This window comes from Anoplophora glabripennis, unplaced genomic scaffold, assembly GCF_000390285.2.
Source record: "Anoplophora glabripennis isolate ALB-LARVAE unplaced genomic scaffold, Agla_2.0 scaffold360, whole genome shotgun sequence".
Classification (NCBI taxonomy): Eukaryota; Metazoa; Arthropoda; class Insecta; order Coleoptera; family Cerambycidae; genus Anoplophora; species Anoplophora glabripennis.
Window position 1 is genome coordinate 235,152 of NW_019416516.1, and position 25,289 is coordinate 260,440.

General features: G+C 32.8%; 1 protein-coding gene across 2 annotated transcripts in view; it reads left to right on the forward strand.

The window, feature by feature from the left end:
* LOC108908491 (ABC transporter G family member 1) overlaps positions 1 to 25,289 on the forward strand; it is a 78,411-nt gene that overhangs the window by 34,992 nt on the left and 18,130 nt on the right. Inside the window, exons 3-7 of one of the 2 annotated variants that reach the window (XM_023454824.1) lie at positions 7,928 to 8,093; positions 14,588 to 14,719; positions 20,377 to 20,403; positions 21,151 to 21,288; positions 23,364 to 23,514. In XM_023454824.1, the coding sequence (XP_023310592.1) occupies positions 7,948 to 8,093; positions 14,588 to 14,719; positions 20,377 to 20,403; positions 21,151 to 21,288; positions 23,364 to 23,514 (594 nt within the window). In that variant the 5' untranslated portion in view covers positions 7,928 to 7,947. Of the gene's footprint in view, positions 1 to 7,927; positions 8,094 to 14,587; positions 14,720 to 20,376; positions 20,404 to 21,150; positions 21,289 to 23,363; positions 23,515 to 25,289 lie in introns of those variants that run through there. The other variant, XM_023454823.1, reaches the window with a different exon arrangement.

Here is a 25,289-nt window from a genome sequence, read left to right on the forward strand (position 1 = left end):
TGTTGAGGATCGTGTTTAAGGTTATTTCAAGATCAACTCTTGTTTCTGAAGTAGCAGGATTTTAAATATCCTCACTGTATGTATGACCAAATTCTCAAATGGGAAGTCTATCGTTGCCTCTTTATGCTGAAATAATAGATGAGTTGTTAAAAAATAATAAATTCATTTATAATTTATTTTAAGATGCCTACATCCAAAACCACAGTGACATAATCAAACTGGAACTAATTCATTTAATCTCTAATAATCCCATTGTGAAGGAGCTCTCACACACAACAGTACAAAACGTTGTAAACTTGATTTGCATTGAATTTTTAATTTCAGACTTGGCTGAGCGTTGTGAATGAAATTCCCAAGTAGTTTAAGGTCACGTTGATGGAGATGTCCTTACAAATCATCTGTTACTATGTCATTACATAAATATAGACTACAGTTACAGGAACTGAAGTTATATGGTTTGATTATGTTTTATTGTAAGCTGTTATTCCTAAAATGATATTGTTTAAGCATCTAGCGAATAGAGATGTCGAAAAAGTATCAATTCGTTACATGAGTACTCGTTACTCGATTGGCTCCGATGTAACGATTATTCGTTTGAAAAAGTATTCGTTACTTTTGCTTATTTGATTACTTCTATTAATGGAATATGGATACTTAGTTATGCAATGCTCACTTGACACTTATTCATATTATATCGACACGAAACGAGTACTTACTTGTATTGTTACGTTGCATTCAATTTTATTTGTTTTATGTACCATATTTTTATACCCACTTATATTAGAAAAAATCTTTTCTATAAGATTAAAAATATGCATAAGACTGTGTATGTAATACATAATCTAAAAAATAATATGTACTTTCTATTTTTGTTTATTTTAAAACTGATTGTTTATTTTCAAAATATATATTCGTCACCTGATCGTTGCATTATAATTATTTTTTTATCAAACAAACCTTAATATTTCAGATATTAACATTGCATTTCTTTTTTAAGAGAAATTGAGGTTAGATTATATTCATAATATGATGCGGTTTGATATTTACTCCTCTATAACTTACAGTACTGTATATCAATTAGGTAATTACTGATTACTATTCTATTTAGAATATTTTGAAACCACTACTCAAAAGTAGTAACGAATACAAAGTACCGATTACTTAAACCGAAAGTAATCGGTACTCATGATTACTCAAAAGTATTTGACATGTCTACTAGCGAATCCTTTATGAAAGGAAGAGATTTTTGGCTTTTTGTCTTTCAAATATCACTAGAAATGAAAATTTTTCTATGCGCATAAAAAAACGTGGGCTTAATTATCTAAAAATGTCATATTTTTCTTCCTATTTAATTATGTATCTTTTCAAGAGTTAATTTTAGGCGAAAATGGAAGAGGAAAAAAATGTTTGTTATTAAATTTTACAAAATATGACTAGTTCCAAATCGAATGAATCATGATTATTGTAAAAATCGAAAAAATCGCCAAAAATTAGGTTAAAAACATTACTTTTCAGGGAATTTTTTTGGGGTCTTTGGGAATCATCACATCAAATTTGATCAAATTCGGTTCGATAGATTTTGCATAATAATTTAAAAAAAAAATTGCAAATTTTCAAAATTTTGCACTGCAAAAACCAAGGCCCTTAGATACTTGAAAACTTAATCACATATAGAAGGGCTCTCAAGCTTTCAAACGCTTTTTGAAAATCGAATCCTCAATTAGGAGAGCTCTGGCGCTTGTTTAAACATTGGTCGAATTTTTGTACTATAATTTTGTATTTTTGTAATATAAGTTAATTTCTCATTTGCTTATATTTTAAACAATAAATAATATTTGAACTTTAATTACAAAAGAAATGACGATTAAATTAATAATTAATTAATTAATTACTAATTTTCGACATATTTTGAAAATAATTGTTGTTTAAACAATTTTAGAATATCTAAATAAATTTGTTTTAGATCTTTGATAAACAGTATATAAGTTTATGCACTTACCTTTGATACAATAAAAAAAAGTTGATAATTATTAAAGGAAGTTTAAAGATAAATAATTATCGGACTGTTGAAAGACCAATAATTATTAACGATAAGCATTTGAAACACGTTTTAAAGTACGTTGGCAATGAAGGAAAGTATTGCAAACTTAGATCTGGTAAGTACTCGGAATACCAAAGGTATTTTTCGAAAAATTAGCCGGGTTGTCCTAATACATTTAGTGTAAATATCGGTTAACTTTGATCGGCTATAACTACGTAACTAATTAACCAATCGATCTGTTTTTTTTTTAAAGAAGCGTCTTTCCAGTAACTTTTAAAATGTGCTTTAAAAAATTTGATTTGCTTGAATATTCAGTTATTTTAATTGTTTATAAGTATAAAAATTCGACCAATATTTAAATGATTAAATTTTCAAGTATCTAAGGGGCTTGGTTTTTGCTGTGCAAAATTTTGAAAATTAGTAAATTTTTTTTCAAAATCTGGATTGCAAAATTATTATGCAAAATCTATCAAACCGGATTTGATAAAATTTGGTGTGATGATTCTACATAACGTGAACTTTTCTTGAGCCAAGTATGAAGATCCTATACCCAACTTAAAGACCCCAAAAAAATTCCCTAAAAAAGCAATGATTTTTAACCCCATTTTTGGCGATTTTTTCGATTTTTACAATAATAATCATGATTCATTCGATTTGTAACTAGTCATATTTTATAAAACATTTAATTACAAAAATTTTTTTCCTCTTCCATTTTCGCCTAAAATTAACTCTTGAAAAGATTAAATAGGAAGAAAAATATGACATTTTTCGAATTTTTTTAACATATTGTGCCGTCAAAAGTTAAGCCCATGTTTTTTTTATACGCATAGAAAAATTTTCATTTCTAGTGATATTTGAAAGCAAAAAAGCCAAAAATCTCCGTGGATATACGATTCACCCAAACCAAAACAGATACCGCCTAGTCTATAGAAAGAGATGCTGCTTGATTTTTAATAGTTAATTACAGCCCCCCAAAAAATCATTCTGTGAACTTACAAACCAATTTTAATAATGCAAAATTGAAGCCGTCTTAAAATTATGAATTCAAATTGAACAAAGCACATTTCTGAAACAACTACTTGGCTAGCGAGCTCGATCATTAACGTCGTTTTACAACGCACTTCATTATTCAAGAAGATTTTATATTTTAAATATCATACCTTCCTCTTTCGCCCACTCTTTCTGTTTTTCATCGTTCCTCATTCGACATCACCCATAAAAGTGCCATTAGACACGCTCGCTTTGTTATTGCCAACGTTACTCATACCCCAAAGGTCACGAAGCGGATAATTAAAAAAATGACGTTACCGATCTGCGAGTCATAAGCGATCGCGGATCTAATACTGAAATGCATGGAAGATTGCGAAACCGCATTTCTTGCAGCCAGAGCCTGCTCCTATATTTCTCATTGTGTTCGATGCAATAATATATGCGTGAGAATGTAATTGAAATGACACACAGCCATAGGAATACTGCTATAACTGGGTATATGTGAATCGAATCTATAAATCAGGCTCTCATGATAACAATCAACGGTGAAAATTTTAAATTGTAACCTTTGTACCATTAGCGAACCTGGAGATTTATTTTTAACGGGGGTCTTCGTAAAAGAAGACGATTGTTGAATATGTTCATATTTACCTACACACAGAAATTACCTTGAAAAAATATGACTGTATCGGAAATTAAATTTTAAATTGGGCTTCTTGTTCTTTAAACTCTATCCAGAATGGCGAACATGGCCAAAAAAATTCGCAAAGTTGCAAAAACTGTTTTTATTAAATAACTAAAAAACTACAGCTTCCATCGAAATATTTTAAATGAGAAAGTTGTAGGTGTTAAAAAGATCTATCGACTGATTTTCTGTGAATATCGATTGCTTTATTAGGTATACTTTTCGAGATATATATTTTTATTCTGGAATAGTAGGAAATCGCATTTTTTGCGTTTTCAGCTGATTCAAGGCCTGGAATTAGTTTTTCCTAACCCTAATGAGCATAATATGCCTGCTGGTGATGTTTGGTTCCAACAAGATGGTGCCCCTTCATATTTTCGCCTCGATGTAAGAAATTACCTTAATGAAGTTTTCCAAAGTCGATGGATAGGCAGAATAGTACCCCCTGACTTTTTTTTTGTGGGTTTATCTAAAAAGCAAAGTGTATGTGAGTTTTTCAATCTAGAAACTGAGGCCTTTGTTTATATTTTTATTACTCTATTCTAAAGGTTTTAAGCTAATTCAAAAAAACTTTAAAATTATTTTGACCTCATTTAATAAGATTTTTAAAAAATTAATGTGTTTGAAGTAGCTTACCTTAGGTAGGTACTTTAAAAAAAATATGGGGGCTACTAATAAAGTATACGTTTTTCTATATTTATCTATTTAGTAAATTCTGATCAAAACAAGTAAAATATTCCGCAGCCTGTAATTCCAACAGCGATTTTTTTTAGAAATTACAGTTTTCTATTCTCCTAAAATATTTCAATCTTGCACAGAACGCTCATTGCATTAATCAGTTGCCCAAGCTATTTTAGTTTTCACTTGTTCTTGTCGCATAGAAATAGTTATTTACCAAAGTGGAGAAACACTTAACTTTACATATAGGTACTGCACCAAACTTTTCTAACCCAGATTGGAATAGAAAATTAGAGAAAGTACCATAAAAATTGATAACATAAGTGTATTTTAGAGATGAAAAATTGTTACTGTTCATCCTTCATCATCACTACAAGTTTCGCAAAGCTTTTTTAGCAGTCTTATGACAACTTCTTGTATTTGCTAAAATATTAGGTACTTATAATCCAATTTAGTGTTACAATTTTCTACATTAAATATCGCGAAACCTATCCTTACTCATTTATTATTTATAGTTTATTGTAAGTAAAAGTTGCGCAAACGTTGACAGTTATAATTAAAGAAATAACATGATAAACTCGGTGTTTTACTCAATTAATGTCTTTTTAATAATCTGTACTTTCAATACACCTGCAAAAGGCGTTATTTTTTCCTCGAACGCGTTTTCTAATTTTCTCTTACGCATTTTAGCAGCTATTAAATTATTAATTAATAATGTTAAAAGCAAATTAAAGAAAAATGTTTTACTAATTATTATTTTAATTTGTCCAAGTACTGCAATTATGTTATTTTTTACTTATTGTTTATGTAATAATAACACACATTTATATATTCGTGAATTCATTTACTTTTTAGGCCTGTTGATGGAAAAAAGAATTTCTGCGATACTTTAACTTTTACGACTGTATATTTAAATGATTGTACCCTTAATAACAAAAGTGAGAAATAAACAAGATTACTTTGTTACAAGGAAGTGTTCGGCCTTGTAAAACTTAAGCAAGCTATTACATCAAAATATGAGCTATGTCAATTTTCTCCCGTTATGATTCACGCCATATGTCAATCTTTAACAATTTGTAACGGATGTTGGATGACTGTAGCACTTTCTTATAAATGAGGCACTTTGCATAGGATAATTTATAAAAATGAATATCAAATACATTATTTATAATTGTAATTTGCATTTTATATTGTACTAAATAGAATTTGGAAGAAAATGAGTTAGTTTCAAAATTTTTTTTTTTATTGAAATGACTTCTTGAAAGTTAAGTTCACTGATACAAATCAGAAACAATACCGTTTTCGGCAATAGAAATATGAACTGGTTCAACCGTTCGACATATTCCACTTTTGTTACAACAGTACAAGAATGTTTTTCGTAATGTTATAGCTTTCGTAACTAGGTACATATACCCATTTTCCGTTTCAAATATGACCCACATTCCTTGATGGGTAATTATTATGGTATAAGTACCTATTCATCGTACAATAGAATTAACTGTAAAACAATTTTATGAACCAAAATCCAATACTTTATTAAAATAACGTTACACATAAAGAACATATGATTAATTTGTAACCGTAGATAGACAATATTGATTAACAGATAAGATAAAATGGGTTAATAAGACCCCATTTAACCATTCTCTTTACAGCTATTCCAAAATGCGGGGGAGCTTCATCTAGTCGCATCCAACTTTCATGTTTTAAGTATATCCTCGATGTAGTCCTACAGGCTATTAGTAAGAAATTCATATTGAATTTCTCTAGTGTGCCCACAAATGGACATTGTGGTAATTCGTTCCACGTCTACTGAAGGAGGAATCATCCGTCCACAGAATTTTGTGCAAAAAGTCAGGATTTTCTTCCGTCGAGATTAAAAGTCACTGATGCATGGCTATACAGGGTGTTTCGGGATTAAGTCGACAAACTTTAAGGTGATATTCCTCATAAAAAAAAAAATAAGATAAAAATCAAGTATAATTTTTTTTCCAGAGACGCTTCATTTTCGAAATATAGGGCGTTAAAGATTTTTAAAAAAATTCGAATTTTTTGAATAACTTCTAAATGAAGAAGGCTATTTAAGCAAAATTTGGCATGACACATCTTCTTATAAGATACCATTTTTCCATAGAAGTAGAAGTCCCGCAAGCAACCAGTGGCAGAGTTATGGGGACTCAGACTCATTAAATTATAAAAAAAATTAATACGGCCCTACTGAAAATAAAAGATGATGCTGTTTTTAGATAGAACAGTTTGTTATTGACAAAAAGTGTACATTCACTTTTTTCCTAACTCATAGTTTCATGGCAAAATTGCGATTTTTCGGAAGAGTGCGTCTGGATTCTGTCTATAAACTTTAGGAATGGTATCTTATAAGAAGATGTGTCATGCCAAATTTGACATTTAGAAGTTATTTAAAAAATTCGATTTTTTTTTAAAATCTTTAACGCCCTATATTTCGAAAATGAACCGTCTCTAGAAAAAATTTATACTTGATTTTTTTCTTATTTTTATATAAGGAATATCTCCTTAAAGTTTGTCGACTTAATCCTGAAACACCCTGTATAACAAACAACAATGTTTCCAATATTTAAATAAACAATTTTCTGTCAAGCTGTTTTTTATTAACAGTTACATTTCATGTGGTAAAGTGCCACTTTAATCAATGATTTTGAATTTAGTAAATTATATTATCAGTGAATTCATTTGTTTTTTATCTGTTCATCTCTTATTTTGTATCATTGTTTTTATCCATGTTTTATTCTATATTCGAACTAAGAAGTTATTTTTCCAAAGATTGATTTCATCTTTCTTTACATAGATTTTATTGGTCGTTATTCATATTCCCGTATTGACCTTCAATTCCGTCCCAGCATTGTTAACTTGTAACATTGTCTTGATATTAATGAATCTTAGTAAACACGTTCCAAAAAAGCCGCATCTTTCTTACTGATATTATTTTTAAACGTGTATAAACAAATTTGTGAATTTGTCGAGTTTTAGTACTTCTGTTGATTACTCATATGATGATTAACATTCACTGGACCTTTCTCTAAACCCAAAATTCTCTTTGACTGAAGTCATCCTCAAATGCAACCCTAGACATGTTTGCAGTTAAACCTGTTTCTTACCAAGAGCCGGCGTTAATATTTCTTCAACAATTAAAACAGTAAAAAGTATAGTTATTTACATTCCATTTGATTGCTACAGGAGAAAACATGGCTTAATTTAATAATTAAATTGACTAGAGTTGAGCCTTAATTAAACATATATTATATAATGGATTTCGTAACATTCCAATCTAATGCTTTTAAACAGAACACTTTTTGTGGAGAAGTGATCGAATTTAAAAAAGATATATCGTGTATAAATTAATTAAGACCACGCTGAAAAATAATTACTCACACAAATATCTAAATTAATCTAGACGTTTTTACCTCTCTCTGTTAAAACCTAATTACTTTTAACAGTTCAGTAAAATTAGAACTTCGAGAAAGGCCGACTTATACAACATTTTTTTTTTGTTTCAGGTGATAGTTAGCAAGAAGCCATGGTGCGCAGTCGTACACCCTCACAAGGGGGTGGCTCGCAGGGGTTCGAGATGGAAAGGAAATATTCGGTACCCTCCAATCCAGAGTCTCGAGCTTTTTCTGGCGGTACCGCTAGTGAGGATTTGCACGCCTGGTCCATATACAGGTAAATATTTAGTTTTCAAAATTTGAATCCTTGAATATAAAACATTTCCCAATCCATTGTCACTAAAAAAGCGTCGATTAAAAGTAAATTAACTAATTATAGAAAGACAATTATAAAGTGAATTAAGGCTTCCAGAAATTCGTTATTGGAAAGATAGGTAAAAAGTTAATGATTGCTGCTGTGCCGTTTTCATTGTCGTTCTTTGTGTAATTTTGCAATTCTTAATTGGCTGTTGCATTTGTAATTCCCAGAAAAATCGTTTTATTGGCTATTCGTCCAACAATTAAACTTGCTTACAGATACAGAGTAGCACGCGTAATCACCAGTAGGTACGTATCTTTAAATGAGAATAAGAAAAAATGTATGAATCTTATTATTATGGTTCAATGACGTTGCAGACGTTTAATAATGGTCTTTCTGGTGCAATATCTTGGTATTATTTAAGGGTGACGTTGTTGATGAATCATTCTACAAGGTGAATGTTAATTGTGTACATATATTAATATTGGTACGTAGATACGCTACTAATAGTCAAAATAATTTGTCATTTTTTCAAAACTTATTTATGATTTCATTAAATGCTTGCCTTCACTTTCCGAGCTCATTTTGAATTAAACACTCTTAGAATACGAATTACAATATACAGGGTGGCCAAATAAAAACGAAACAGTGCCATTTTCAGGAACTGCGTTAAGATTGTAGAAAAACGCACAGACCTGTCGATTTTAGATTAAAGGGGGACATTCTTTGCTGGTATTTTTGACTCCGCCACTTTCACCCCCAAGCAAGGGTAAGCATCACCCCAAAATATTTAAATGGCATTGGGGGTTGAGTAATATTTCTTTTGAAAGCTCTTACAATTCTCTTTACAACAGACTTTAAATTTTATAATTCCGCCCAATACTTATTAAGAATTTTGATTTTAAAGTTGAAACTTATGTACAAACAATTAGTAACGGTAAAAATGTCAGTCATTCGAGTTAAGTACGCCAATGGTATAAATTTAGTATTTCTTGCGTTACATTGGTTTTTGGCGATTTGTTATCACTTTCGTAAAAAAAAACAAAATTGTAAAAAACAGAAATGAATGCTATACACACACAATGAACGTAAAATTAGTGGATTCCAAATTATTTTCTAGTATTATTTGGAAGCGTTGGTTGGTAGTTTATTTAATTGTGTTTTTGAAAATTAAACACTATGGTTTATTCCATTGCGGAAAGGGTAGATATCATTTCGCTTTACTTTATGAACAATAAATGTGCGAATAGAACAGCTCAGCTATTTAATGAACAACATCAAGATCGACATGTCAGGAGGAAGTATGTTCTAGAGTTAGTAAAAAAATTTCAAGAGACAGGGAACGTAGCCAATAAAAAACGAGAAATTGAAAAACCTATAGTTAATGAAGCTAGTGAAGTTGCAGTTTTGGGACAAGTTCATCTTGATCCTACATTAAGTACGAGGCAGCTGGCATCTGTGTCTGGGATCAATCGAACTAGCATACAAACCATTTTGAAGAAGAATAAATTCCATCCATACAAAATACATTTAGTCCAGGAACTTCATGAGGATGATTATGACCGCCGTTTGCAATTTTGCGAAATAATGAGTGAGCGAGCAGGGAACGATCCACAGTTCCTTTTTAACATCTGTTTTTCTGATGAATGCAGTTTTTTCTTGAACGGGACGGTAAATCGTCACAATTGCCGCTATTGGTCCGATTCAAACCCAAGAGTTTTTCACGAGGTGCATACACAGCAACCGGAAAAATTAAATGTATGGGCTGGAATTTTCGGTGACCGGCTGGTGGGTCCTTTTTTTCTACCTGGTAATTTGACTGGCCAAATGTATTTGCAATTACTGGAAGACGCTATTGACCCTGCCTTGACTGATATTATTGAAAATGTTCCAGAGTATGATGAAGATCATTTGATTTTTCAACAGGACGGTGCTCCTCCGCATTATGCGTTAATTGTCCGTCAGTATTTGGACCAACGTTTTCTACGGAATTGGATTGGGAGAAGAGGCAGCATTGAGTGGCCTCCACGATCACCGGATTTATCGCCCCTTGATTTCTTTTTGTGGGGATACCTAAAAAGTAAAATCTATAAAACACAGCCAGCGTCGCTGGAAGATTTGCGTCAAAGAATCGTCGACGAATGCCGTCGAATCACTCCGGAAATGCTTCGGAATGTGCGCGAACGTTTCGAACAAAATCTTTATTCTTGTATGGAAGCGGGCGGTCATCAGTTTGAACATTTAATCAACTAAGTAGTAAGTAAGCAACTAAACATAATTTAAATTTTAAAATGTAAATTTTTTTCAAAGTATTGGGCGGAATTATAAAATTTAAAGTCTGTTGTAAAGAGAATTGTAAGAGCTTTCAAAAGAAATATTACTCAACCCCCAATGCCATTTAAATATTTTGGGGTGATGCTTACCCTTGCTTGGGGGTGAAAGAGGCGGAGTCAAAAATACCAGCAAAGAATGTCCCCCTTTAATCTAAAATCGACGGGTCTGAGCGTTTTTCTACAATCTTGACGCAGTTCCTGAAAATGGCTGTTTCGTTTTCATTTGGCCACCCTGCATAATTCTGACACTACTCTTTCAAACAACTAATTTTTATTATTTATTAGGTTGCTATCGTTGATAGTCTTGATTCAAACATGATTCAAACGATTTCAAATATAACAGAATTGTCTTATTTTATAGCAGTTTTCGAAAAAATAGTGTTTGCATCTCTATCGCGAAATGCTTTTGCGTTCTCGAATGGATATTTTGCCTCGCTAAAAAATTACTTTCAGTGCCATTTCGCGTTCTAGATACAAAAATAACCATATACGAGGGATTATGAGAAAACAAATTTATGATACGCGTTTCTAAAAGTCTAAGGCCTCCATATAAATATGTACCTACTCAAAGTTACACCCTGTAAGTATACGTAAATATTTAGCGCATAAGAACCTGCTCATGTTGAACTTGACCCAGGAAACAAGTGAAACAGGTTATGATAAATCTTGTGTGTGAGACTCAAAGCTATTAGTGACAAACTTCTGAAAAGTTGCCAAAAAAATGATTCTAAAACTTCATAGTTCTTTTTCCCCCGACGTAAAACTGTATCAGTCCAACATTTTGTTTGATTTTCTGAAAGTTGTAACATTGGAAATCAAATTTGGCTTTTACCCCGCGCAAAATCTTGTTACCGCCTAAACATACTAACGCTGATTTTATAAGCTACGCTATCATATTAATACAGGTGCAGTCAATTTCGCAATACATCGCCTACACGATAAACGAATATTTGTTGGTGCCGCAATTAAAGTAATCCTCAGGGGAAATTGCGGGTTCTGTTGCTAAACGACGAATAAACGCGCGAATGCGAAATATGAATATAAACAGTAAGTTGGCATTAATGTTTTTATTTAGAGCTTGTTTCATAATGAAATGGAAAGCGTGTCTATGAGCATTAATCAAACAAAGTGATAATATCGGTCAATGTTAAATTTCAAAACTGCCCTGAGATAAACAGTTTTATTTAAGAAATATTCTCGGCTTTAATCAGTTAATTTGCTTATAACGTTAATGAATTGTGCAATTTCGGCGCATCACTCGGTAAGGCGAGACGAAATTCCTACTGATTATCTTTGATGATTAAATTTACAAATAAATAAAAACGTTTGTATTGATAACCTTGAGCAAAAGTTTATTTCATAGACTTAATAAATCTATACGAATGACATTTACTATCGAAATAAATTAAATATACCCCTGAGTTTGGAAAACGATATTAAGAAAACGTAGGGGCAAAAATATTTGAAATTTGGACCATATATAGCCTCACTATTACTCTATTGTGTGCTAAAATTTCAGTTAGTTTCGTTATCCCATTTTTTAGTTATTAATGAAAATGTTTTAATGTGAAAATTTTTTTGTTAATTGAAATAGAAATTCCAAATTTTTACTGATGATAAGTCGAACTATATTGCCTTTAGTACTGTGAATGTCACTTGTCTCAAAAGCTCTTCTTTTTTTATTATTTTTAAGCAAAACAGAAGGGAGTGCTATCTCCGTAAATATTACATTATTTTAAAAAAGAAAGAAACTTAGCCCAGTCATTATAGACATGAAAGAGCCTGTTTCGGGAAAAAGATACTATTAGAAGTTTCTCTGCGGAATATTATTCGGAAACCTGTTATAAATAAAATATCAAAAAAATCAACTCGAGGCTAGTTGGGAAACTTTGTTTAAATAATGGTCAAAGTTTTGGAAAAGTGGTTTTTTGACTCACGTAAAAAAACTATTATTCATAGCGAAAAAAAGTTTATACAAAAAAGGTAGGTATTGAATAAGCCTATAAAATGAGAAAAGTCCGATTAAATTCCGATAATTTGTTTATGCACAAGAGCTCAAAAATGGTCGAAAATTGCCGTTTTTTTCAATTGCTAATAATTAATGCAATTTTCATCCCAGACACTTGTAATTCAGGATTTTTTAGGCTTTTTACACCCTTAATAAGTGGTAAAAATTTCAGCCCGGAAGCTCCATTGGTTTGGCGTTGGGGGAATTTATTATCTAAGAAGATGCTATTTTCAATTCATTTTTCCCAAGCTCACAGGCGTTGTAGGGTTTCGATCATTAGTTGTTTTTGTACCTAAAAAATTGTATTGATATATGCATTTACTGAGAATTTAGTTTTTCAAATTTAATTTGTTTAAAAATTACTTTGAAAAAAATGTTAATATTTATAAAATTGTTAAAATAGGTAATTATTATAAAATAAAATAGTAACCTCTATACTTTAGTTTTCTTCGAATTAAAAAAAAAATCGTTGTTGTAAGTTGATTAGAAGCTGAGATATTTTTTTTTTTTTTATTTAATCGCAGTGACCTTAATTATTAATATTAAGAGCCGAAATTTGGAGAGAGTATACATTAAGAGCTATATTTTCATGTCCTACATTAACATTAAGGTGAATTCAACTATTTAATTGCGAAAAAGAAGATAGCGGCGATGCTATTAAATTAGAGGGTGGAAATTGAAGATAGGGATGAAAATGCACTTTTGCAGTTTTTTAACGAAAACGAAGCAAAATTTCGATATAGTTCATAGGAAAAATTTCTCATAGAAATGAATGAAAATTTTATGCAAAAAATCGTTAATAAACAATTTTAAAAAAGCAAGATAAGATTTTTTAAATTTTTTTTTACTTTTTTAACTCTAATTTATGTTAAAAACGACGAGAATCTAAAGAATATTTAAGTTTGACCTATAACTCAGTCAATATTAGTCCAAAAACTTTTGAAAACGCATCATTTTGAAGGGAATCTCATCTAGTTTTTTTTGTACAGCAATTTTCTTTGCCTACTTCTACTAAAAAATAAATTAGTCAAAAAAGTAAAAAAAAATCAAAAGATGTTATTATTTACTTTTTTAAAATTGTTTATCAACGATTTTTTGCATCAAATTTTTCTTTTAATTTTTTTTAATAAGTCATTTCGATGGGAAATTTAATTCTCTACAAAACTTTTCTTATGAACTATATCAAAATTTTGCTTCGTTTTAGTACTATATTTAAAATACTGTAAAAGTGCATTTTCACCCTTATCTTCAATTTCAATTTATTATTTCAACTTTTCATTTAAAGGACTTTTAGTACAAGTTGTGAAAGTCCTGCTACAAAAAACGCGGACACACCCTGTATAGTTAAAGTGAGAGGTATCAATTTTGTAGGTAAAAAAGTGTGATTTTTTCAACATTTTCATTAATGACTAAAAAATGGGATAACGAAACTAACTGAAATTTTAGCACACAATAAAGTAATAGCGAATGTATGGTCCAAATTTCAAATTTTTTTGCCCCTACCTTTTCTTAATATCGGTTTCCAAACTCAGAGGTCTATTTCATTTATTGCAATAGTAGTAAGCAAATATTTTAATTCATTTTATCTCCATACTATATACGTATTTAATTTTTTTAAAGTCAAGTCCATTCTAAAGCCAAAGTAAAGTCAAATCAAGCATTTTCCCTTCCAATAATTCATATGTCCAATGCATATATGACAATGTGCTTTTAAGAAGATGGAGTTTTTTTATTTAAGTTATAATTATATTATTTCACTAGTGACAAAAAAGAATATAGTCACCAATAAAACACCTACAAAACTGTAGCGGTTGCGCAAAAAAAGTTATTTCGACTGATTAGTTTGTGTTATTACGCCCTGGTTATTCCACAGTTAAAATAGAACAGATAGCATTTTAATATAGGTATCCATTTTAAGAAAAGACCCTACCGAAGATTATTATCTTCATTCACGACTCGTGTAAAGATGCCTTGATACGTGCCTTAACGTTCCTGCAAAAGTTACCAAAACATTCATAGTGATGTGAAACAGACGGTCAATTAGACGGCTGTATCGGGAGCAACATCTCGCAGTAATATCCGCCTCGACGTACCCTTTTGCAACAATTACGAATCGCTGTGTTTTGTTTCAGGCAAAATCTCAATTCGGATTTCACGGACAGCGCCCTAGGATCGACGGATAAGAGCCCGCTTCCTTATGGCAACTTCCAGTTGCGCGACACGACGGTGCAGTCAATCTTATCGCACCCGCGATATGGGCCCAAGTAAGTGTTGGTGTATTTGTTTAATTGTACGAGGAGTGTACCTAAAGCAAGAAATACTTTTTCAGTTCCAATAAATATAGAGTGTGCACATACTTGAGCCGCGAGTATATTTCGTGATCCACACATTACACTACACCTTATACATCACAGTATTATACAGGGTGACCCATTAATATTGCGAAAAAATAAGAAAGAAAGTTCCTATAAACCTACGTCCGAAAATGCTTCGTTTCGGGGATCCAGGCTGTCGAAATTTAGAGAAAATACAAGGTTTTTACTAATATCTGGAGAACCCTAATTCCGATTTTTTTGAAATTTGGTATGTTTGTTTATAAAAAAGGTAGACGTCTTCTGACGTAATTTGATTTATTTTATCTATTCCAGCGGCGTCCGGGGACTCACTCCTGTTGATATTAATAAGTAAACATATGAGACGTCACTACTTTTTCTTAGGTGTCACATTTTTTTCTAATTATATGATTAAAAATACAACTCTTTTGTCTCTTTACTTTTTTTTATATCTTGCTTCGTTTTTGAGCAGAAAATTAATATCCTTTCATATGCACATTCTTAAGGGAAGTAGAAAACAAAAATAGAAATTCAATGTTTTAGTTATTTACTAATCAAATTTACTACACATTTGAAGGAAAAACAATGTAACAAGCTGAGAAACAATAACTCACTAAATAATATTTTTTTAAATAATTAATATTAACAGGAACATAAGAAAAAATATTTAACAAACAGCAATGATATGAAAAATACTTTACATACACAGGCGTTACAACAGTTGTTGAAAATGTGCACCTTCAACCAGTGGCGGCTCGTCGGGGTGGGCAGGGTGGTCAGTGCCCACCCTGAAATTTTCAGAAGAATAAACAAAAATTTGTGCATATATTTATCAAAGTGATTTGACAATTCTTATAAAATTAAATCTAAAATGCGTTACCTCCTTTGAAACTCCCCCTACTAAATTTTAAAATTATATTTTAATCATGATCTCGGCAGCAACCAACATAACATTCGGGCTAGCCCGTGGCCGCTGAATTAAACAACGCCGTACCCCAACCATAACTTGCATGCTTATACGCACCTAGGACTAGACAGTAATCGGAAACGTAAGTCCATCACTAATTTAGAATATTTGGCCCAAGTCGGGCGAGCCCGCACACCGCACACAGCTCGCATATACCCATTGAGCACCCATCGAGTGTTGTATCGACCACCTAAGACTTTTCACCAATGGTTGGAAATATATATATACGTATATTTATTTGCTCTAATTTTGTTCTTTAAATGAATTTTTAAATATTAGAACAATTTTTCCCTGCAAAGGTATTCCAGAAAACAAATTTTAGTAAACGAAATAATAAACCGTTTTATAATAATTTGTAAATCGCGTAAAAAAATAAATATCTATGGTGCTATGTTGAATGTTCTTTGATAATTATAATTATTAAGGTTATTTTAACTCGTTACTGTTAAACTGAATTAAAAGTGATTGCTGAGAAATTTTCAATATTTGAATAGATTCTAGTTTGTAAACATGGGAGTGATGTAAATTATTTTTGGGATGATCTCGGCAGCAACCAACATAACATTCGGGCCAGCCCGTGGCCGCTGAATTAAACAACGCCGTACGTTGCCTGCTTATACGCAGGGCTAGGACTAGAGAGTAATCGGAAACGTAAGTCGTTCACTAATTTAGAATATCTAGCCCAAGTCGGGCGAGCCCGGACACAGCCCGCACCCGCATACTCATCGAGTGTTGTATCGGCCAGCTACGGCTTTTCGCCAGCCAGCCAGCAGCGGTTGGAAATATATGTATATTTATGTGCTGTAATTTTGTTCTTTAAATGAATTTTTGAACATTAGAACAATTTTTCCCTGCAAAGGTATTCCAGAAAACAAATATTAGTAAACGAAGTAATAAACCGTTTTATAATAATTTGTAAATCGCGTTAAAAAATAAATATCTATGATATGTTGAATGTTCTTTGACAATTATATTTATTAAGGTTATTTTGAAGCGTTACTGTTAAACTAAATTAAGAGTGATTGCTGAAAAATGTTCAATATTTTAATAGATTCGAGTTTGTAAATATGGAAGTGATATAAATTATTTTTTAGGACTTTTAAATTCGATACATATTTATTTATTTTTTCAAATAATAAACTGTTCGATTAAAAAAAATAGCTTCTATTTAATATATTTTTTTTATTTCAATCAGATTTTTAATAAATTATCATTTGAATATACATAATTACCTAAAATAACTCTACTCTCCGGGCAAGCCCTTCGACTTCACTCGTATATTCTTCGGGTACTTACGTGTAATCTGCGGTTTGATGTTAGTTTTATTTCATAGATTAGGAAGGTAGAGATTTGTTATTCCTTGTACTTCACGACTTGGTTGTTTGTAAGTTCTAGGTTAGGGTTAGTATAGTGGTTTAGGTAAGTTTTTAATGTTTAATAGTTTGGAGTAAAGCAAAATGGCAAGCCGAAAATAGCGAATTGGTGAGTAGCAATGGTGATATTATTAATTTTTTATTAAATAAAAAATTTTGTATGTTAACTTTCGATGATAAATTATTTATTTCAAAATTAAAACCTACGCCTGACATGAAAAATTTAATAAATAAAAACAATTGCGGAAGTAACAGATCATTTAGTAAAAATTGGTACAATAAATATGAGTGGTTAACAGGTAGTGAAACTAGAAACAAATTATATTGTTGGAATTGCTTACAGTTTAATGAAAAAAGTAAAACTCCATGGAATTATCTAGGATATTCAGATCTGAAACATATAAATGAATCTCTAAAAAAACACGAGCGATCGGAGGAGCATACATATTCAACATTAAAATTTAAATTATTAGGAAAACAAAACATTCAAACTTTTCTTGATTCTGCATTTCGTGAGAATATTTTAAACCATAATAAAGTCGTGGACGAAAATAGAGACATTGTAAAGCGCCTTATTGATTTGGTTATTTACTTATTTACTTATTTATTTATTTATTTATTTATTTATTTATTTACTTATTAGAATTTTAGTATAATTTATCGTTAGTAATTTCAGCTATAAAAGTGATAGAGAATTTTACTATTTGTTTAGAGAATTATATAATTTTTTATATGTCCTTCTATGCCATAATCCTTGCCTTATCCCCTATCCCGGCAAGAAATCACTGTGATGACATTCTCGTTTGTTCTTGCTGAACTATTAGGTATACTTTTGGAATAACTAATATAATTTTCAGGTATATTTATATTAACTATCTTCATAATTCTTAAGATTTTTACACTTTCAAAAGTAAATAGACTAACGTAGATTGCAATTATTATATGATATTAAGTTACATGAGAGAAAAAAAATTTTGCCCACCCATCTCAAAAAGTCACGAGCTGCACTGATAGAAGACTTCAGCGCATCATCCAAAGGTACATAGTTTCAACCACCAAATGAACCCAATACATTTATTCATATTAAATCAAAAGTAGAACAATCCAGTAGTCTTCATCATCAATATAATAATATAGATATACTGTTATAAATAAAAACCATATGACGCCTGTGAGTAAATGTTTGTCAAAAAGTTAATTTGTTGCATAATGAAAATAATTTAGCAGGTTCAAAACAAAATTTTCCTACTGATTTTTTTTTTCTAAGCGTGCTTCATTTTAAACGAAATTATTGGAAAAAACAAGCGTTTTTTATTCATAAATATGAACGAACAAATTTAGCTGAAACGAAAATATCTGGTTAAGCTCATAACCGTGCAGAATATTCTACATATTCATGCAGATTTAAAATAATTTACATTTTCTCTTACATAAAATCACCGCACGCAAGTATCGGTAATTGGCATGCTGCGAGGTTTATTATAAAAAATTTATATCAGGAAATATTTTAATAACGCACTGGAAAAGGCTTTCACCATCTGCTCGATGTTCCGCTATACGTTGTATGCAAATTAGTTGTGATAATAATGTTTTAACAGCAAGAAATTGTTTTAATTACACATGTGAAATGTAACATTATGGAACATAATAAGAGGATAGGAAAGGACCAAAACCAGCATTTATATGGTTGTATTTAGATAAGTTTATAGTCAGTGTCTACCACTACTTAATTACTTGTATGTTATGTAATACACTTTTCCAAGAAAACCAGGAAGTAGCTTTTCCATGGTGGAGTAATATACATTTTAGTTGACGTAAACAATAATTTTATAACACCATACATTTATCATCGAAATTGTTTAAGAAATACACATTCAACTAAATTGCTTATTGAACAAAAAATAAATAATGAAACTCTTATATTCTCAGCGAGAGAAGATAATGGCTAAAAATTTAATAAATTCACGTCTGTCATCCCCGTACAAAAAAATCTATACTCCTTTTAGGTTTCTTGTAGAAAGCTTTAAAAAAGAAAATCCGCTTATAGACTTTTAACGCCACCATATCGGCTTATTCCTTGATAAATTACTCCTAACTTTATACCCTTGACGCAAATTTTTTTGCAAAAAGTGTTTGTAGATACAAATAGTGGATTTTCGGCTTAAGCAAAGGTTTATTGCCTCCAACCGTCCGGCTGAAAAAAGCGAGAAACAGATTAAGGACACATTTGGAAGAAAGATTAAGGAAATATATGGTGCTACCAAAAATTCGTAAATTATTACTTTAATATGGTACTAATTTTTTCTTGTATACAAAATGGATACCCTTGATAAACAGTCATTTAATATTACCATATTTTTATATTGCGTATGCATTTAGTTACAAAAATTTGTTATTTCTGTCAGAACATTTTCTATTAAAGAATTTAAAAAGAAAATGTATTTAATTCAAATAATGTCACATTTAAACAATTCTGTCCTGGAATATATTTAAAACTAACGATTCCCAAGTGACGGTTTCCAACTAGCAGTTCCAAAGTAACTGTTATACGCATAGTTCCAAGAAACGGTTAAAGTCTAACAGTCCCACAAATTTCAAAGTAAAGGTTGCGAAGTTACTGTTCCGACGTCGCGAAGTAACGATTCGAAAGTAACGGTTCCCAGATAAAGGTTCCGAAGTAACGGCTCCGAAGCAACGGTTTCAAAGTAACTGTTCCAAAATAATGGTCTCAAAGCAACAGTTCCAAGTAACAGTTCCACAACAACGGTTCCAAGTATCAGTTGCAAATTAGAGGTAACTTTATAACCTTATTTTGGGTACTATCGACCCTGCCGTCTCTGAAGGGCCGCCACTGATGTCCTGAAAACTGACGCATTTTTAACTACAGGTGTAATACACCCTTTAACGTCATGAAATCAATGCTAGCAACCCATTCCAACTCTGTAGATAATATAACGTATCATTGAGTGCTGTTGTCCATAAATCAGTTTGTCGATCTAAAAAAATCCTCGCGGTGAATACTAACGAGCACTTTATTTCTATTTTCCGCGATGAACACTCCTCGTACAACGCACGCAGGGTCCTGTCGATGATAATGAAGCGGCAACTTGCTGTCTCGTCCTTTTTTTTAATTCTAGGTCGGCTCTCGGATCGAACATGTACACTTATTTGAAATTCGGCCTTCCCAGGGTGTTCCCTCCGAATCACAACGGGTCCAATCGCTCCGGCACGCCGCAGCATTTCACGAGGAACGCCTCCACGAGGCCCCACACCAGGTAACGTACCCATTCATAATTTAAAATGAATATTTCCTTTGCTCAACATTGTTTTATTTATCTAGCGGACACCATAGAATCTCCTAAATTATAAGAAATACAGAGTGGGATAAATCAATTGAAATAANCAGTTCCAAAGTAACTGTTACACGGATAGTTCCAAGAAACGGTTAAAGTCTAACAATCCCACAGAACAGTTTCAAAGTAAAGGTTGCGAAGTTACTGTTCCGACGTCGCGAAGTAACGATTCGAAAGTAACGGTTCCCAGATAAAGGTTCCGAAGTAACGGCTCCGAAGCAACGGTTTCAAAGTAACTGTTCCAAAATAACGGTTTCAAAGCAACAGTTCCAAGTAACAGTTCCACAACAACGGTTCCAAGTATCAGTTGCAAATTAGAGGTAACTTTATAACTTTATTTTGGGTACTGTCGACCCTGCCGTCTCTGAAGACTGCTGCCGCCACTGATGTCCTGAAAACTGACGCATAATTAACTACAGGTGCAATACACCCTTTAACGTCATGAAATCAATGCTAGCAACCCATTCCAACTCTGTAGATAATATAACGTATCATTGAGTGCTGTTGTCCATAAATCAGTTTGTCGATCTAAAAAAATCCTCGCGGTGAATACTAACGAGCACTTTATTTCTATTTTCCGCGATGAACACTCCTCGTACAACGCACGCAGGGTCCTGTCGATGATAATGAAGCGGCAACTTGCTGTCTCGTCCTTTTTTTTAATTCTAGGTCGGCTCTCGGATCGAACATGTACACTTATTTGAAATTCGGCCTTCCCAGGGTGTTCCCTCCGAATCACAACGGGTCCAATCGCTCCGGCACGCCGCAGCATTTCACGAGGAACGCCTCCACGAGGCCCCACACCAGGTAACGTACCCATTCATAATTTAAAATGAATATTTCCTTTGCTCAACATTGTTTTATTTATCTAGCGGACACCATAGAATCTCCTAAATTATAAGAAATACAGAGTGGGATAAATCAATTGAAATAAAACATTTTATTGCCATGTGTCTAAACCCTAAATGGTTCATAAAGCAACCTCCTCGCGATACGGTCGTATTGGCTGGCAGAATTGGTTAAAAACTTACAAATAACTTCAAAATGACATAACTCGGTCAAAAACAATCGTAGGGACTTAATTTTATTTCAGATTGCTTGTTAGAAAGTGCAATTTACGATGGTATGTGTGTTATTTCCGAAAAAAAATCGGGGCAATCTAGATAACGCGTCAAGAAATCAAATTTTTTAAGAAAAAAAATTTCTTGAGATTTAACAGGACAAGGAAATGCGGCGTCAACTCACGTCCATTTCGCGTACATATTTTTTAAAGTACAGATAATTACCTACAAAATGAAATAAAGATCGCCTTGATACGACAAAAATTGACGGAGTTATGAGCATTAGAAAAGTAGCAAAATTTCGATGAAAAATTTTGTTGCAATAATTTTATTGCGAAGTGTATAAACGAGCGTTCAAATAAAAACGTGGTCAAGTTGGTTCTGAAAATTTGGACGTAGGGGGTAGCGTATAGCAAATGAACTTAAACGTCATCTGTCAAAGCGCTGTATCGCCGCTATCAATTTGAATATTTTCGTTTTAAACAGCGTTTAAAATGGTGTTTTCTCAAGAACAAAAAGTGTTTATCATAGAGTCCTACTTTAGAAATGGACGCAAGATTGATGGAATATGGAAGTATTCTATTGAGGAATGTTTCATAGATTTTCAAAATCAATTTCCCGGCGCTGTTGAGTACAAAATATTTCAGAGTGCAGTTCAGCGTTGTGTTAATGTTTTTCGTGAAACGGGCAGTGTAACAAGAAAAGAAGGAAGCGGCCGACCTAAAAAGCGGACTGAAGAATTAAAAGAAAATGTCCAACAAATAATGGAAAATGCGCCAAGAACTTCTGTACGTGTTTTATCACAAATGGTGGGAGTATCAGTCGGTACCTGCCACACAGTGTTAAAAAAAGATTTGCGTTTGTTCTCCTATCGTTTAACTTGTCAGCAAGTTGATTTTCCGCGACGGGCTGTATTTTGTGAATGGTTTTTAAACAACTACGGTGAACTTCATAATATCACCTTTTTTTCTGATGAAGCCTAGTTTCATTTAAGTGGTTACGTAAACTCACAGAATATGAGAATGTGGTCTTCTGAAAAACCAGATAACTTTTTTGTCGAGGGCCCTCTACACGCTCAAAAAATTGGAGTTTGGTGTGCTCTCAATCGAAGGGGGATTTATGGACCTATTTTTTTAATGGTACCCTTACTGCGCAAAGGTATAGAGAAGAAATTATCGCTCCTTTTGTTAACCAGCTGGAAGAAAACGAAATTACAAACTTTTACTTTCAACAAGATGGCGCAAGGGCACATACGGCAGGCGAGACGATGAATATGTTGAGGGTAGTTTTCCAAAATCGACTAATAAGTCTCAATGCGGAACATGAATTTCCACCGAGGTCATGTGATATTACGCCGTGTGATTTCTTTTTGTGGCCTTACCTGAAAAACACTATTTTTGAACTGCCTATTCCTGATTTAAACCATCTGCAGGCTCGACTTATAGACAAGATTCGTGAAATTAACAATACCCCGAGCATCTTAGAAAATGTCTTTAATTCTTTGAGGAACAGGTGTGAAAAGTGCTTGGAACAAGGAGGGGGACACTTTCAGCAGCTGCTTTAATTTATTGTTATAACAAGGAGGGGGACACTTTCCGCAGCTCCTTTAATTGTTTGTTATTGTTATCACGATTATTCTTTAAAATAAAGTCATTAACATTATTGAAATTGACAGCTGCTATACAGCTCGTTGAGAAATGAGGTTAAGTTGGTCGCTATAAGCTACTCCCTACGTCCAATGTGTTCAGAGCCAACTTCGACCACGTTTTTATTTGAACGCTCGTTATTTAGGAGTTCGTTAATTATTTTCTTGTTTTTCAGGAGCCTGAAACCAGGAAGCCGCGGCCCAAGGGACGGAAGCTCCGGATACGACAGTTCCGACAACGAGACGTCGAATCAGTACAAGAACAACCGGAAGTACCGCTCCGATCCAGATTTTAGAATGCAGAATATCCACCAGGCCTATCAAGGGGTAGGGCACCTTTTTGTTCACTTTCTCCCTATTAGCCTCGTAAACTGACCATACTTTGTTCTCGTGGGACATTTCGGTGTGCGTTTATACGCTTCATTTACCTTACCACTTGTGAGCACCTGTTACGGATACGAGGAAACGAAAACAATAGAAAACTTGATTTTTTTAAATGTGCTATTCTGTGACATGATTTATTTGCAGTTTTGCCACGTGTTTCGCTAATTTACACAATTTTCCCACTTTACGACATACGCGTCTGATACAGACTATTGTTAAAGAACTGTTTATTTCCACAGCATCACTAATTGAGGCAAGCATTTGTTGCTCGAAATTCCCGACACATTGTTTATCATACAACGTTCTGAATCTGATAATTTCGGTCTTTTACAACTACTCTGATTATCAGATTGGCCACAAACCTGCACCATGGGCGTAGCTGCGGGGAGCAGGGGTGTGCATGGCCCACCCCAGAAAAAAGATCTAAAATTATCGTCTATCACAGCGGCATATCGGTAAGTCGCTGATTGCGTGGCCTTTTTTTTAGAATGAAATCAAAACGTGTTCAGGTTTTTCAAATTTTATTCGACAAGTTGCTGATTGCGAAAGCTTTTTTTAGAGGCTCCATAGTACTTGCAGCCCTGGGCCCACCCCAGGCATTCTAACTACGCCCATGACCTGCACAAATAATTCCATTTTTAACAACACTTATTGGAATGGCAAAAATGTGAAGATAATACGTCTTTCTAACTTGTACGCTTATGACACGCACCGACACGCCTAGAAGATTTCTCGAAATAATTCTACACCGCTTTGCCTGATTTATGACAAGTTCGAGAAGGACATTTGACCTTAATGGCCCTGAATATAAAAATTAACTGACCACGTCTCCAAACGTCGCTATTTCAGAGTCCGGGGAGAAAAATTGTATTACCGTCGAAAAACAAGAGTTGCCTTTAAATAACCTTGAAGGTGACCTTCAAAACTAAATGAACCACGCAATCGAACATAAAATTGTTCGCTATTTCAAAATCCGGAGACAAAATATTGTATTGCCGTCGAAAAACAAGAGTTGACCTTCAAATAACCTTGAACGTGACCTTTAAAAATAAATCAACCACGCATCTGAACATAAAAGTGTTCGATATTTCAAAATCCGGAGACAAATATGGTATTGCCGTCGAAAAACAAGAGTTGACCTTCAAATAACCTTGAACGTGACCTAAATCAACTACGCATTCGAACATAAAATTTTTCGCTACTTCAGGATCCGGAGAGAAAAATTGTATTACCTTTAAAAAACAGGAGTTGACCTTCAAATAACCTTGAACGTGACCTTCAAAACTAAATCAACCTCGCATTCGAACATAAAATTGTTCGCTATTTCAAAGTCCGGAGACAAATATTATATTGCCGTCGAAAAACAAGAGTTGACCTTCAAATAACCTTGAACATGATCTTCAAAAATAAATCAACCACGCATCTGAACGTAAAATTGTTCGCTGATTCAGGATCCGGACACAGAAAATTGTATTACCGTTGTAAAACAAGAGTTGACCTTCAAATAACCTTGAACGTGACCTTCAAAACTAAATCGACCACGCATCGAAACAAAATTGTTCGCTATTTCAAAATCCGGAGACAAATATGGTATTGCCGTCGAAAAACAAGAGTTGACCTTCAAATAACCTTGAACGTGATCCTCAAAAATTATATTATCTTTAAAAAACAGGAGTTGACCTTCAAATAACCTTGATCATGATCTTCAAAAATAAATC